General features: G+C 37.0%; 2 protein-coding genes across 2 annotated transcripts in view; both read left to right on the top strand.

Annotated features, from left to right (window-relative positions):
• PIDD1 (p53-induced death domain protein 1) overlaps positions 1-3,766 on the top strand; it is a 30,914-nt gene extending 27,148 nt beyond the window's left edge. Inside the window, exons 15-16 of the mRNA XM_042459262.1 lie at positions 1,622-1,827; positions 3,268-3,766. Coding sequence (XP_042315196.1) covers positions 1,622-1,827; positions 3,268-3,505 — 444 coding nt within the window. The 3' untranslated portion in view covers positions 3,506-3,766. The remainder of the gene's footprint in view (positions 1-1,621; positions 1,828-3,267) is intronic.
• The window catches only part of SLC25A22 (solute carrier family 25 member 22), a 723,963-nt gene that overhangs the window by 602,528 nt on the left and 109,583 nt on the right, over positions 1-11,852 (top strand). The window lies entirely within an intron of this gene.

Here is an 11,852-nt window from a genome sequence, read left to right as displayed (position 1 = left end):
GATTTCTTTAACAGAAAATATATTGTCCATTAATTATTGACCATTAACTGATAAGAAAACCTTTTAAAGTACACCTTTGACCTTGAATGATTGACTAACAAACTTCTAATCATGTGACCATTTTAGTTTTACAGCCCAATATTACTCAAAAAACACCCTTTAATCTTTGGTGATAGGGTTTTAACTGGAAATTATCTAGACAACCTGAATATAAGTGGTATTAGTTACACAGTGTTCATTGTGAAATTGCTTTTGTCTTTATGTGTTTTCACTTTGATACAATCACTTTTTTAAAACAAAAAAACAAAAAACTTATTAAGTTCTCCAAATTTATATCACCTGAATGCTTGACAATTACTTGGGAATTTCAGCAGAATTGTATGTTCTGTTCTTTATTTGGAGATGCATAACACTAGTCTCATTAATAGCTACTATTATCAAGAATTCCACAAAAGCTAATATTCTCTTAAAATCTGGGCCAGTGAAAGCAAAAGATAAATATTCTTCCTGTTTTAATCTTCCTGTCTTCTATGATTTTTCTGGAACACCAGGCAGGGATTCTGCATATTCTTAGTCATACCCCAATTCCATAATTTCATGATAGCCAAAATGCTAACAACATAAAAACAGGGCTTTCCACAACCCAAATGCTATTTTGAAGGTATCTTTCACTCATTTAGCAGTAAATTTGGTCCCATACTGTTTAGTTAATATTGGCCTTAAGGGGAATAAGCCTGTATTTGCTACCTGAGAGTAGTTTTGAGTAGACACAGCACAAGACTATTGCTAAATCCAAATCTCTAAAGAATGGACTGTGGTAAGCTGACATTAATTTTACTCTAAGTAATGAAGTAATAGTACCACTCTATTCTGCTTGGTCAGACTTCACCTGGAATATTGTCCATTTTCGATTACCACAATTAAAAAAGTGAGTCCAGAGGAGGGCTACTAATGGGGAATGGTCTGGAAACCATGCACTGTGAGGAGCAGCTTTAGGGAGCTGGGCATGTTTAGCCTGGAGAAGAGAAGGTTAAGGGATGACATAATGACCATGTTTAAGTATGTCATATTGAAGATGGAGCAAGTTTGTTTTCTGATGCTCCAGAGATTATGACACAGAACAATGGAATCAAACTACAAACTGTTCACTCCCTCGGAGAGTGGTGAAGTTTCCTTCTTTGGAGGTTTTTAAACAGAGGTTGAATGGCTGTCTGTTGGGACCGGATGGCCTATGGTCTCTTCCAACTCTATGACTATATGATTCTCCCAATGCAGTCCTTTGTGCTACCAAAACATGTGCTCCTGAACAGATCCAATAGCACATGAGTGCTGCTGCTGGGTGGTGATGAGGTAGTCTCTTGCTTGCTTTGGGTTCTGAGCCAAGGTTGAACAACCATCCCTTGGAGCTGCTCTTCCAATGAATTTCCTGTTCAAACAGGAAAGCTGGACTAGATAATGTACTAGGACCCCACCAATTATTCTGTTCTTGTTCTTATTCTTAATCTTTGTTATTCTTCTTTTCCCTCCAAAACTGGGACTCAGAGGGGTTTACAATTTAAAAGAACAGTACAGTCATACCATTAATGACTGACTTATCTTTCCTTCTGTTCTGTTTTGGCAGAAATTGAAATCTCAGGGGAATGGGCAACGTGCAACCCAAAACGACTTTTCTCTTCCCCCTCTGAATTTGGGAAATGCGGAAACTGGCTACCTCACACAGTCCAATCTACTTGGCATCGCTGGGCGCATAGGAGCTGATTGGCAAACTATAGGTTTACACCTGGGATTCTCCTATCAGCAGATTCAGCAGATTCAATACAATAACAGGTGGGAGAAGGAGCTATAGAAATGCATATAGGGAATGTGAGTTAGAGCAGTGCTAGTCAGAGTCATGGTATTCAGACTAGTGCCAGTCACCAAGCCATTGGCTGCCAGTCACTGTTGAGTTTCCAAGGAAGAAAAAAGTAGTTATGGCCAATGGGCACAAATATGGTGCTGGTCCCTGGCACACTGGGGGAAAAAAATCACACTGATTTCCCCACATTAGATAGTCTGGCAAGCACTGAGTTAGAGCTCTCAGTATCCAGCTTCTCCTACCCCTTTCACTGTTACCTTTCTTGTCATCAGTATGGCTTGGGGGGAGGAATATTAATATTATCTAGGAACCCTATTCCATCCTGTACAGATTTAGTGCCTTTTGGGAGGTGGGGGAGAGTGTTAGTCCCTGTTTTTATAAGCACAATCTCAATGTTTGTATCCCAAGATTTTTGCATTGAGTAAACTATTTATGTTTGATGATTTGGCAAGACTAGAGCAAAAATGAGACCACTGAGAAACAAGAGGCATGCTCTTGATAAACCCTGAAGGTCACAGAAGTAAAAAAAAAGTTTGTTGTGAACCACCACCACCAAATGAGTAAGAAATAGACCAATGAGAGCTGAGTAGGGTCAGTAACAAGGAATTGTTCTGTGCTTTTTGGGCCAGGGATGGGATGGAAAGCAGGTTATATACAGTGGAGCTTCATATAGCTTTTGTATCGAGAAGAAGAACATGACTGATTGGAAGCACAAACAAGGACATTCCTGCTAGGAAGCGACAGAACAGTATCCTCTATCATTTAGTGCAGTGCAAATATATGTGCAGTACTTGTTCACATAGATTTCCTTGATTCTGTTTTTGCTCAGATTAAGTCAGAACTTCCATACACTCACACACAGTCTCTATGAAGGATTGGGAAATATAAATATACATTTTGAATATTTGAGCAGTTGACAAGTTTATTGAAGGAGATAACCAGTGACTGGACTGTAAGGAGTTTTGAATGCAGAATCAGAACAAGAACAACTCAGGTTTCTAGACCTCTACAAAATACACCATTGTGTCTCTTACGTTTTCCTCCCTCCAGCATAACTAGGAGTCCCTTGTTTTAAAAATCCAAGTACAGTTCCTCCAATGTTGCCATGTCAGCTATAAGAATCTGAAGTTTTATCATCGAGGCTGTTGTCCTCAGAGTCCTTTTTCCTCTTAGAGAAGGCATTTGGTGAGACTGATGCAAAAATTAATGCCTTTTGCATATTCTGAAATCAGTTTTCCTATTTTTACTGTAATGAAAAATATATTCTATAATCTTAAGCTCTTCTTATGATTATAAATATTGTAAGCTGATTGGTGGTATGGAAATATATGTACATATATTTACAATAAATTGAGACTTAACAGCGATCTGTACTCAATGTCACTTAGCTTCTCCCCCATCTTTCCCTCCAGGGAAAATCTCAGCACTCAGATTCTGGATATGCTCTTCTCTTGGGCTCAGCAAAATGAAAAGAAGCCTGACAGTGTAGACCAGCTGATCCATGCCATGAAGGAGAGTGACCGCCAAGACATAGCTGATGAGATCATAGCCATCATTGCACTGGGAAAGGAAAAATACAGGGAGTCCATCCGGAGGGTGGGCCTGGACCAAGAAAGTAGCACTGAAGATTCAGCCATTGCCATGACGTAGCTACCAGCAAAAAGCCATCATAACCTTATTACCATTCTGTGCCACGGGACTGCTAGAACCTCAGGAAGAACTGGCAATGTCAGCACATTCCTCACCATTCCAAGAGCATAGGCTATGGAGACCCTGATTCTAGCCCTTTGCCCTGGCTAACTGATGCCTGGATTTTGTCATGGTCCAAAATGTACCTTGCTCATGATGACTGGAAGTGAAGATATCCTGCTGGATCTGGAACAGAGACCATGAGCATCAGTAGAGTGGAGACTATGTGATTCCCAGTGATTGGGCGGTATATAAATAAAACCTATTATTATTAAAAAAAACCTATTATGTAAACTCTTGTATCATTCATATATTTATTTCATTTGTAGCCCTACCCCTTAGGAAACTATCTAATTCTTGGATGTGTTGCAAATCCAAAGTGATGAAGGAAACAGGGTGGTTGACTCCACATCTTTGCGCCCTAGTGAGGCTTAGTTTGTTTTTTAGCACCAGAGACTTACATTTCTTTCTAATTAGCAGTAGGGAAACGATGTCCTATTTCGATTTCAGATGTCTCTTGTCCCTGATGTGATGAGATGTGGGAATCACCTTGTAAACATTTTTAATGATTTCACTCAATGCAGAAATATTGAAGCACAATTTTGAGCTTGTGGCACCACCATGCTGCTTTCATGCAGTGGTTTCCCAGGTTCATCTTTAGCTTGGAATGTTACTTTTTAAAAGTAACTAGTTAGAGATCTATCTGTGAAATAGTGTTATAGATGTGTGTTTTTTTTAATGGTCCATCTCCTTTCCTGATCAAAACAAAAACAGACAATCTTTTTTAAAAAATCAAAATGCTGTAAGACACTAACCTGTCATACAAAATCAGGCTAGTTAGCGAGAAAGCACATACCCTATAACTACAGTTGACCCTCCATATCCATGAATTTCACTATCCATGGCTTGAAAGTATTCCAAAAATAAATAAATTCCAAAAAACAAACCTTGATTCTACCATTTTATATAAAGGACACCTTTTTACTATGCCATTGTGTTTAATGGGACTTGAGCATCCACGGATTTTGGCATCCACAGGAGGTCCTGGAACTAAACCTCAGAGGATACAAAGGGCCTACTGTATAAAAATAATAAAAATATTTGCAGTAGAGTAAAATCTCTCATTACATTACAGTCATAATATTATTTAGATAGACCTTAGGCGTTTCACAAAAATGTGAAACAATTTCTTGTTGTTAACTGCCCTTCAGTCGATCGTGACTTATGACAACACCGTGGGTGAAACATCTCCAAGACTCCCTGTCTTCAACTGCTCTGTTCAGATTCTGTCAGTTCAGGTCTGTGACCTCCCTAATTGAGTCTGCCCATCTGGCATGTGGCCTTCCTCTCTGCTGCCTTCTACCTTCCCTAGCATTATTATCTTTTCTGGTGAATCGTGCCTTCTTATGATGTGGGCAAAATATGACAGCCTCAGTTTTGTCATCTTGGCTTCTAGGGATTGTTCAGGTTTGATCTGTACTAGTACCCATTTGTTTGTCTTTTTGGCCATCCATAGTACCCTTAGCACTCTTCTCCAGCATCACACCTCAAATGAGTTTTTTCCTCCTATCACCTTTCTTCACTGTCCAGCTCTTACATCTGTGCATGGTAATGGGGAATATAATGGCTTGGATGATTCTAACTTTAGTGTTCAGCAGTATATCTTTACACTTTAGGATCTTGTCTGGTTCTTTTTCATAGCTGCCCTTACCATTTCCCATTCCTAGTTTTCTTCTTATTTCTTGACTGCAGTCCCTTTTCTTCTCAGTAGTTGATCCAAGGTATGGGAACTCTTTCACTGTTTCTATTTTCTCATTATCTAGGTTGAACTTATGTAGAACCTCCATGATAATTATTTTTATTTTCTTTATGTTCAGCCGTAAGCTTACCTTTGCACTTTCTTCTTTTCTCTCCCTTAGTCATTGTTCCAAGTCTGTGATGTTTTCTGCTAGTAGTATGGTATTATCCACATATCTTAGATTGTTGATATTCCTTACTTCTACCCTCACTCCTCCCTTTTCTGAGTCTAAATCTGCTCTTCGTATGATATTTTCTGCATACCAGTTGAACAAGTAGGGTGATAGAATGCTCCCCTTGCCAACTGGGAACTATTTGGTTTCTCCATATTCTCTTCTAAAAGTAGTCTCTTGTCCTAAGTACAGGTTTTTCAGCAGGACTATCAAATGTAAAGGCACACCTCTTTCTTTAAGAACATTCCATAGCTCTTTGTGATCTATGTAGTCAAAAGGTTTGCTATAATCTATGAAACACATGCTGATTCTTTTTTGGAATTCTTTGGTGCACTCCATTAGGCATCATATGTTTGCAGTGTGGTCCCTAGTGCCTCTTCCTTTTCTGAACCCTGTTTGCACCTCTGGGATTTCTCTCTCCATATATGATTGGCATCTTTGCTGCAGAACTGTGAACATAATTTTGCTTGTGTGGGATATTAATGCTACAGTCCTATACTTGCTGCAGTCTTTTGTGTCTCCTTTTTTATGGATTGGGATGTATATTGATCTTTTCTGATCTTGGCTACCATTTTGTTTTTCATATTTGTTGGTATATTTTACTTATGACTAGAGTTAATTTTTTCTGTGAATTGTAGCAATTCAGTTGAGAGATGATCTGTTTGTGCTGGTTCTTTTCATAGCAACGTCCACCTTGTTTTCTAGAATGTGGAGTTCATCTTTATATAGTTCTTCATTCCATGTGTCATTCATTTTTTCTTCCCATTTTTATAGCTCTTTTATATATTGCTTCCATCTTTTTATTTCTTCCTGATCGTATAGTATGGTTCTTCTGATCATACAGCATTCCCACCTTTGCTTTGAACTTTCCTTTGAGTTCCCAGGTCTTGAGGAAGAGGTCTCTTGTTATTCATTTTTTGTTGTCTTCTATTTCTCTTCATTGGTTATTACTGTAGTTTTCTTTATCCTAGTTGCTGGACCATTGTGTTCATAATTCTGAAGGAATTACAAGTTATTTTTAAAAAATGTTATAAAAGTAGTGAAATCCGCATAATCCTATTAAAATCACATTTAAGGAATATAAAAGAAATACAAATCGGTTTTTTTCAACAAGGGGAAAGATTGGTTGAAATTCTTTTTTGAAGAAAATATGAAAGGGGAGACAAAAATAGCCAGTGTCTGGGATGCAGGGAAAGTTTCAATTAGAGGCTTTTTTATCCACCAAAATATTCTGTGGCAAAGGAAGAAAAATCAATTAAGGAATACCTTAAGAATTCTACTAAAAGCTAAAGAGGACGAATTAAAGAAACACCCCACCAATAAATCAATACAAAAAGACATAAAACTATTACAAAAGCAAATAGATTTAGAGATGTCTTCGGAACTAGAGAAAAAACTCAAATTAGCAAAACAAGAACATTTTGAGCATGCTAACAAAACGGGTAAATAAACTGAGGAAAATTAGAGAAAGGAAAGTAATTAACAAATTAAAAAAAGGAGACAAAGTACTTACCCAACAAGAGGACATTAAAGACGAATTTCGACTCTTTTACGATAACCTATACAAGGAAAAATAAATAGAAATCGAGAAAGTTAGGACTTACCTAGACACGTTAAATGTAAGCCCAGTTCCTGAAAACTTGAAACAGCAACTAAATCAACCAATAACGAAAACTGAGGTTTGGGAAACAATATCTCAAGCCAAACTTGGGAAAGCTCTGGGGAATGATGGTCTTCCAACCTCTCTATATAAAATATTTTTAGAAGAATTAGTGTCACCCCTGCAACATGTGATGAATGAGGCACTGAATGATGATATTCCCGAGTCTTGAAGGCAAGCCGAGATTATTGTGATCCCTAAAGAAGGGAAAGACACGGAAAATCCAAGTAACTATAGACCCATTTCACTACTCAACAACAATTATAAATTTTTTGCAACCATATTATCTAGAAGATTAAAGAAATGCTTAACAGAACTGATTGGTGAGGAACAAAGAGGTTTCCTGCCTAACAGACACATTAGAGATAATATTAGGACAATTGTGGACATCTTTGAATACTATAAAAAACACAATGAAAAAAGCATCGGTTTATTTTTTCTTGATTTTGAAAAAGCATTTGATTCGGTCAATTGGGATACTTTACTGGAAATTTTACACAAAATGAATACAGGCTCAAATTTTCAAAATTGGCTGTCAAAAATATATAATAATCAAAGAGCTCAGATCAAAATTAACGGTGACAAATTGGATTATATTCATATTCAGAGAGGTACTCGTAAAGGATGTCCACTATCCCCTCTTTTATTTCTTCTAATTATTGAATTATTGATTAAGGAGATAAATTTGGATACAAAAATTCAAGGATTAAGAAAAAAAAATCTTCCATCAAGATAAGGGCATTTGCAGATGATGTCGTTATTATTGCAGAGAACCCTCTTTCAAGTACAGGCAGAATCATGGAGGTATTGGATAAATTTGGTAGTCTAACAGGCTGTACACTCAATAAGAGCAAATCCAATACAGTATTATGACAAAAAACCTAAACAAGAAAGATGAGATCAAGTTTGGAGAACTAGCAGGTATTAACATTACTAATAAAGTTAAATATTTAGGTATAAATATCACAAAAAATCAACAGAATTATTTGGAAAGATATTAAAAAAGATTTGATTCAATGGAATAAATTGAACATAACACTTCTAGGTAGAATCTCTACTATTAAGCTGAACGTTCTGCCAAGGATTTTGTTTCTCTTCCAATCGATTCCCATCATATCTTCAAACAAAATTTTTAAAGACTGGAATAAGGACATTTCAAATTTCATCTGGAGGGGGAGAAAACCAAGGATTAAGATAAAGAGTCTACAAAGATAGGGGAGGCCTAGATTTACCAAACTTTATCATGAGACGCGTGGATTACTTTGGTTAAAAGTTTGGGTATCTCTGAAGAATAAAACTCTACTAGAATTAGAAGGGAATGATTTAAACCTAGGGTGGCATGCTTACCTTGCATATGAGAAACCTAAGTATAACAAAACTTTTACAAACCATTGCATTAGAAAACCTTTATTTGAAAACTGGAAAAAATACAAAAAAATTATTCTCCCTAAAATCTATGGTTGGGTCTCCCCCCAAGAAGTCTTCCATAGGAAAGAAATGAACAAGGGAACTAATTGGATATGAAGATATGTGGCAAATAGGAAACGGCAGAGTAGCTCTAAAAACAAGAGATCAACTAATTAATGAGGGATGGAACTTAAATTGGTTTGCATATAGACAGTTGTTCGAAAGATTCAAAATAGACTCCAAATTATTGGACTTTGATTTAGATATAAAAAATTCTGAGCTGGGTAAAATTATGATCTTAGAGAAGGAAAAGCTGATTGATAAATTCTATGCGGCACTCCTAAATTTGGAAATGGAGAGTGAAATCATTAAGGATCAGATATTAAAGTGGGCTCGCTGTTGCGGTCATCCTATCCAGTTATCACAATGGGAAAAAACATGGAAAGATGTTAGAAAATTGACGGTTTCCCCAAATATTAGGGAAAACTTCTACAAGATGTTTTATTTTTGGCACCTCTCCCCCTATAAATTGGCAAAAATCTACAAAACGAGAAAAGAGATGTGTTGGAAATGCAAGAACGTAAAAGGTACCTTCTTCCATTGGTGGGTGTGTAGCAAAGCCAAATCATTCTGGAGTAAGATAAATAATCTAATTAATGGAATAATGGGAACAAACTTGACTCTGAAACCGGAACTGTACCTATTGAGCATATTAGGAAATGAGGTGAAAAAAGAGGAGGAGAAAAAATTTTTTTACATGATATCCTTAGCACGGATATGCTTTGCCCAGAACTGGAAAAATGAACATCCACCATCAAAAGAAGATTGGTTAATGAAACTTTATGAAGGTATGGGTATGGATATTCTAACTCCTGCTTTGAGAAATGATTTTGATACAAAAATATTAGACCAATGGAGGAAAATGATTAAGTTTTTTGAACTGGAATGGGGTAAAATAGCAGTTATCAAATTTTACTCGGTATAAACTCTATGTCCTTCTCCTTTAAGGTGGATCAGGGGGGAAAAGGTAAAACCATTCGATAGTTAGTCCTAATTAAGAAGACTAAATGTTTCTATTTGCAAACAAGATAGCCATTTATTGACAACTCTTAGACAAAGCTGGTAGGTAGGAAGTCGGTGTGCAAGGTGGTTATGGAAGAATGAAAGTATCAGTCAGAGAGGTACGAAACTAGTGTTTATAGAATTATAAGTTAGCGAGGATAGAGTAAGTGGATATAGAATGATGTTATGTTGTGAGCATGTAGTGTTTGATAGTAAGTAAGATTTAAAAATGTATGTTTTTGTTTTCTTTTTTGGATGTGTTCATGTTTTTAATTTGACAACTATTTTTTGTTTTTGTTTTTCAATAAAGATTTATAAAAAAATTTAAAAAAATTAAAAGTAGTGAAATCCCTCAGTGTGTTCTAATTTGCAGTTTTCTGAGAAATTTAGCCTTCTCTGCCAGAGAGTTCAAGTGCCACAACAAACTACTAACTAACCAATGGCTATGGTTGCTGAGACATCTGAAAGATAGACTCCAAAACATCTGGTGTCAAACTGGGTTGTTTCTGCAATGTTTCTGCAGCCTCAGCCATAAGAAGAGATTGTGATGTCTGATCTTTTATTGGGCATTGACCAACTCTTTATGCCCATCTACATCATATTGATTTTTTATTGTTTGTGTTTATATGCTTCCATTTATATTTGTGTTATTTACTACAACTGATTTAAAGTACAATATTTTGTTTTCAATTTCTGCACACAGAAATGCATAAAATACCCAGCTAGCTATATTGTTCTTGCTCTTTTTTTCTTCTAACTTCAAAACTTGGTTTATCATGAATAGTTCACATCTGGAAACTGTGGCTGCCCACTCTTTGAGTACTATGGGCTTTACATTAAAGTTTCCTGATCTTTAGCTTGTTTAGCCCTTCTTTACCTTTGCACCTACCTCTGGACATGGGTGGTAGCTGACCAAAGTTAGTGACTTGGTAAACATGTTTGACCATGTGGTTATCCCACATGTTCACTGTGTCAGTTTAGTTATTAAGCCACGTAGACTTAAAAGACAAGAAGCCTGGACCTGCATTACTATCTGATGTACAGTAGGTGGCATGAGTACTTTTCCAGACATTTGGAAAGAAAATCTGATGGTCCCTCTGGTTTCTTGGCCAAGGCAAGGCCATCAGTCAGCGTCCAATAAAGAACTTTTAGTATAGAGATAAAGCTAAAGCAGATTATGTTATTCCTCTTCTTCTCTAAAGTAACCGGTTGAACTGTGCATGGAACAACTGCTTCCGCAGCTGCCAAGAACAAAGGCTTCTAAAGAAATAAGTGGAATATTGATTAATCCTCATGCTACTGTATTGAAAGACAGCTGTGTTAGTCTGTTTTAACATATAAAAAAACATAAAGGAATCCAGTTGCATCTTTGAGACTAATTGGAAATAACAAATTTCTAGCATAGTATTTGATTAAACTGTGGAAACACGATGCAAAAAAATCATGTGCCACAAGCTAACTTTTTTTTAAAGCAAGTAATAATTTATAGATCAGTGCCATGAATTAGAAGGATAATGGGGGCCTGCATCCAATTACTAATCCAAACTAGAATAAATGATATTTGCATAAGAATAGATTTACTTCAGTAATAGATTGAATGGGTCAAATTTAGTTGAGACTAACAGATTTAGCTGTTTAGGTCGGAATTGTGTGGTCCTCCAGATCTTGTTGGACTGTAACTCCCAGCATCTCTTACCTTGGGCTAGGATGCTGCAAATTGTAACCCAACAATATCTGGAGGGATGTACAATTCTCACCCCTGGATTTAGGTTTAAGAATTTAAAACTATACTATGGCTGCCTTTTCTACAAGGAGCAAAGTCTTCAGGGTTATTTTTCCTGCTTTTGATTTGTTGTGCATGTAATTTTTTATGCATTTTTTTTAAAAAATATTTTAACGTTGAAATATTAAGGCACTCCTGTGTGCTCATTCTGTACGTTTTTTGGGAAGGGTCTGCTGAAAAGGAGTATCAGGATTTTGTACACTAATGAACACAATGAACACAATGAAAATAATGGTAAAATGAAGTGCTCTGTGGACATAGGATTGCCATATCCCGCCAGGGGGTGGGACAATCCCGGGTTTTGACCGCTAGGGGGCGTCCCTGCATGGTTTCCTCCTTGACCCAGGTTTGTCCCGGGTCAAGGAGGTTGCTGCTGTGGCGGCTGCAGCGGCTGCCGTTGCACGCAGCCGCTCCTGCAGCCCTCGT

The sequence above is a fragment of the Sceloporus undulatus genome, chromosome 1, assembly GCF_019175285.1.
Source record: "Sceloporus undulatus isolate JIND9_A2432 ecotype Alabama chromosome 1, SceUnd_v1.1, whole genome shotgun sequence".
Taxonomy (NCBI): Eukaryota; Metazoa; Chordata; class Lepidosauria; order Squamata; family Phrynosomatidae; genus Sceloporus; species Sceloporus undulatus.
Note: the sequence above shows the minus strand (reverse complement) of the source record. Positions and strands in the feature narration are given on the sequence as shown.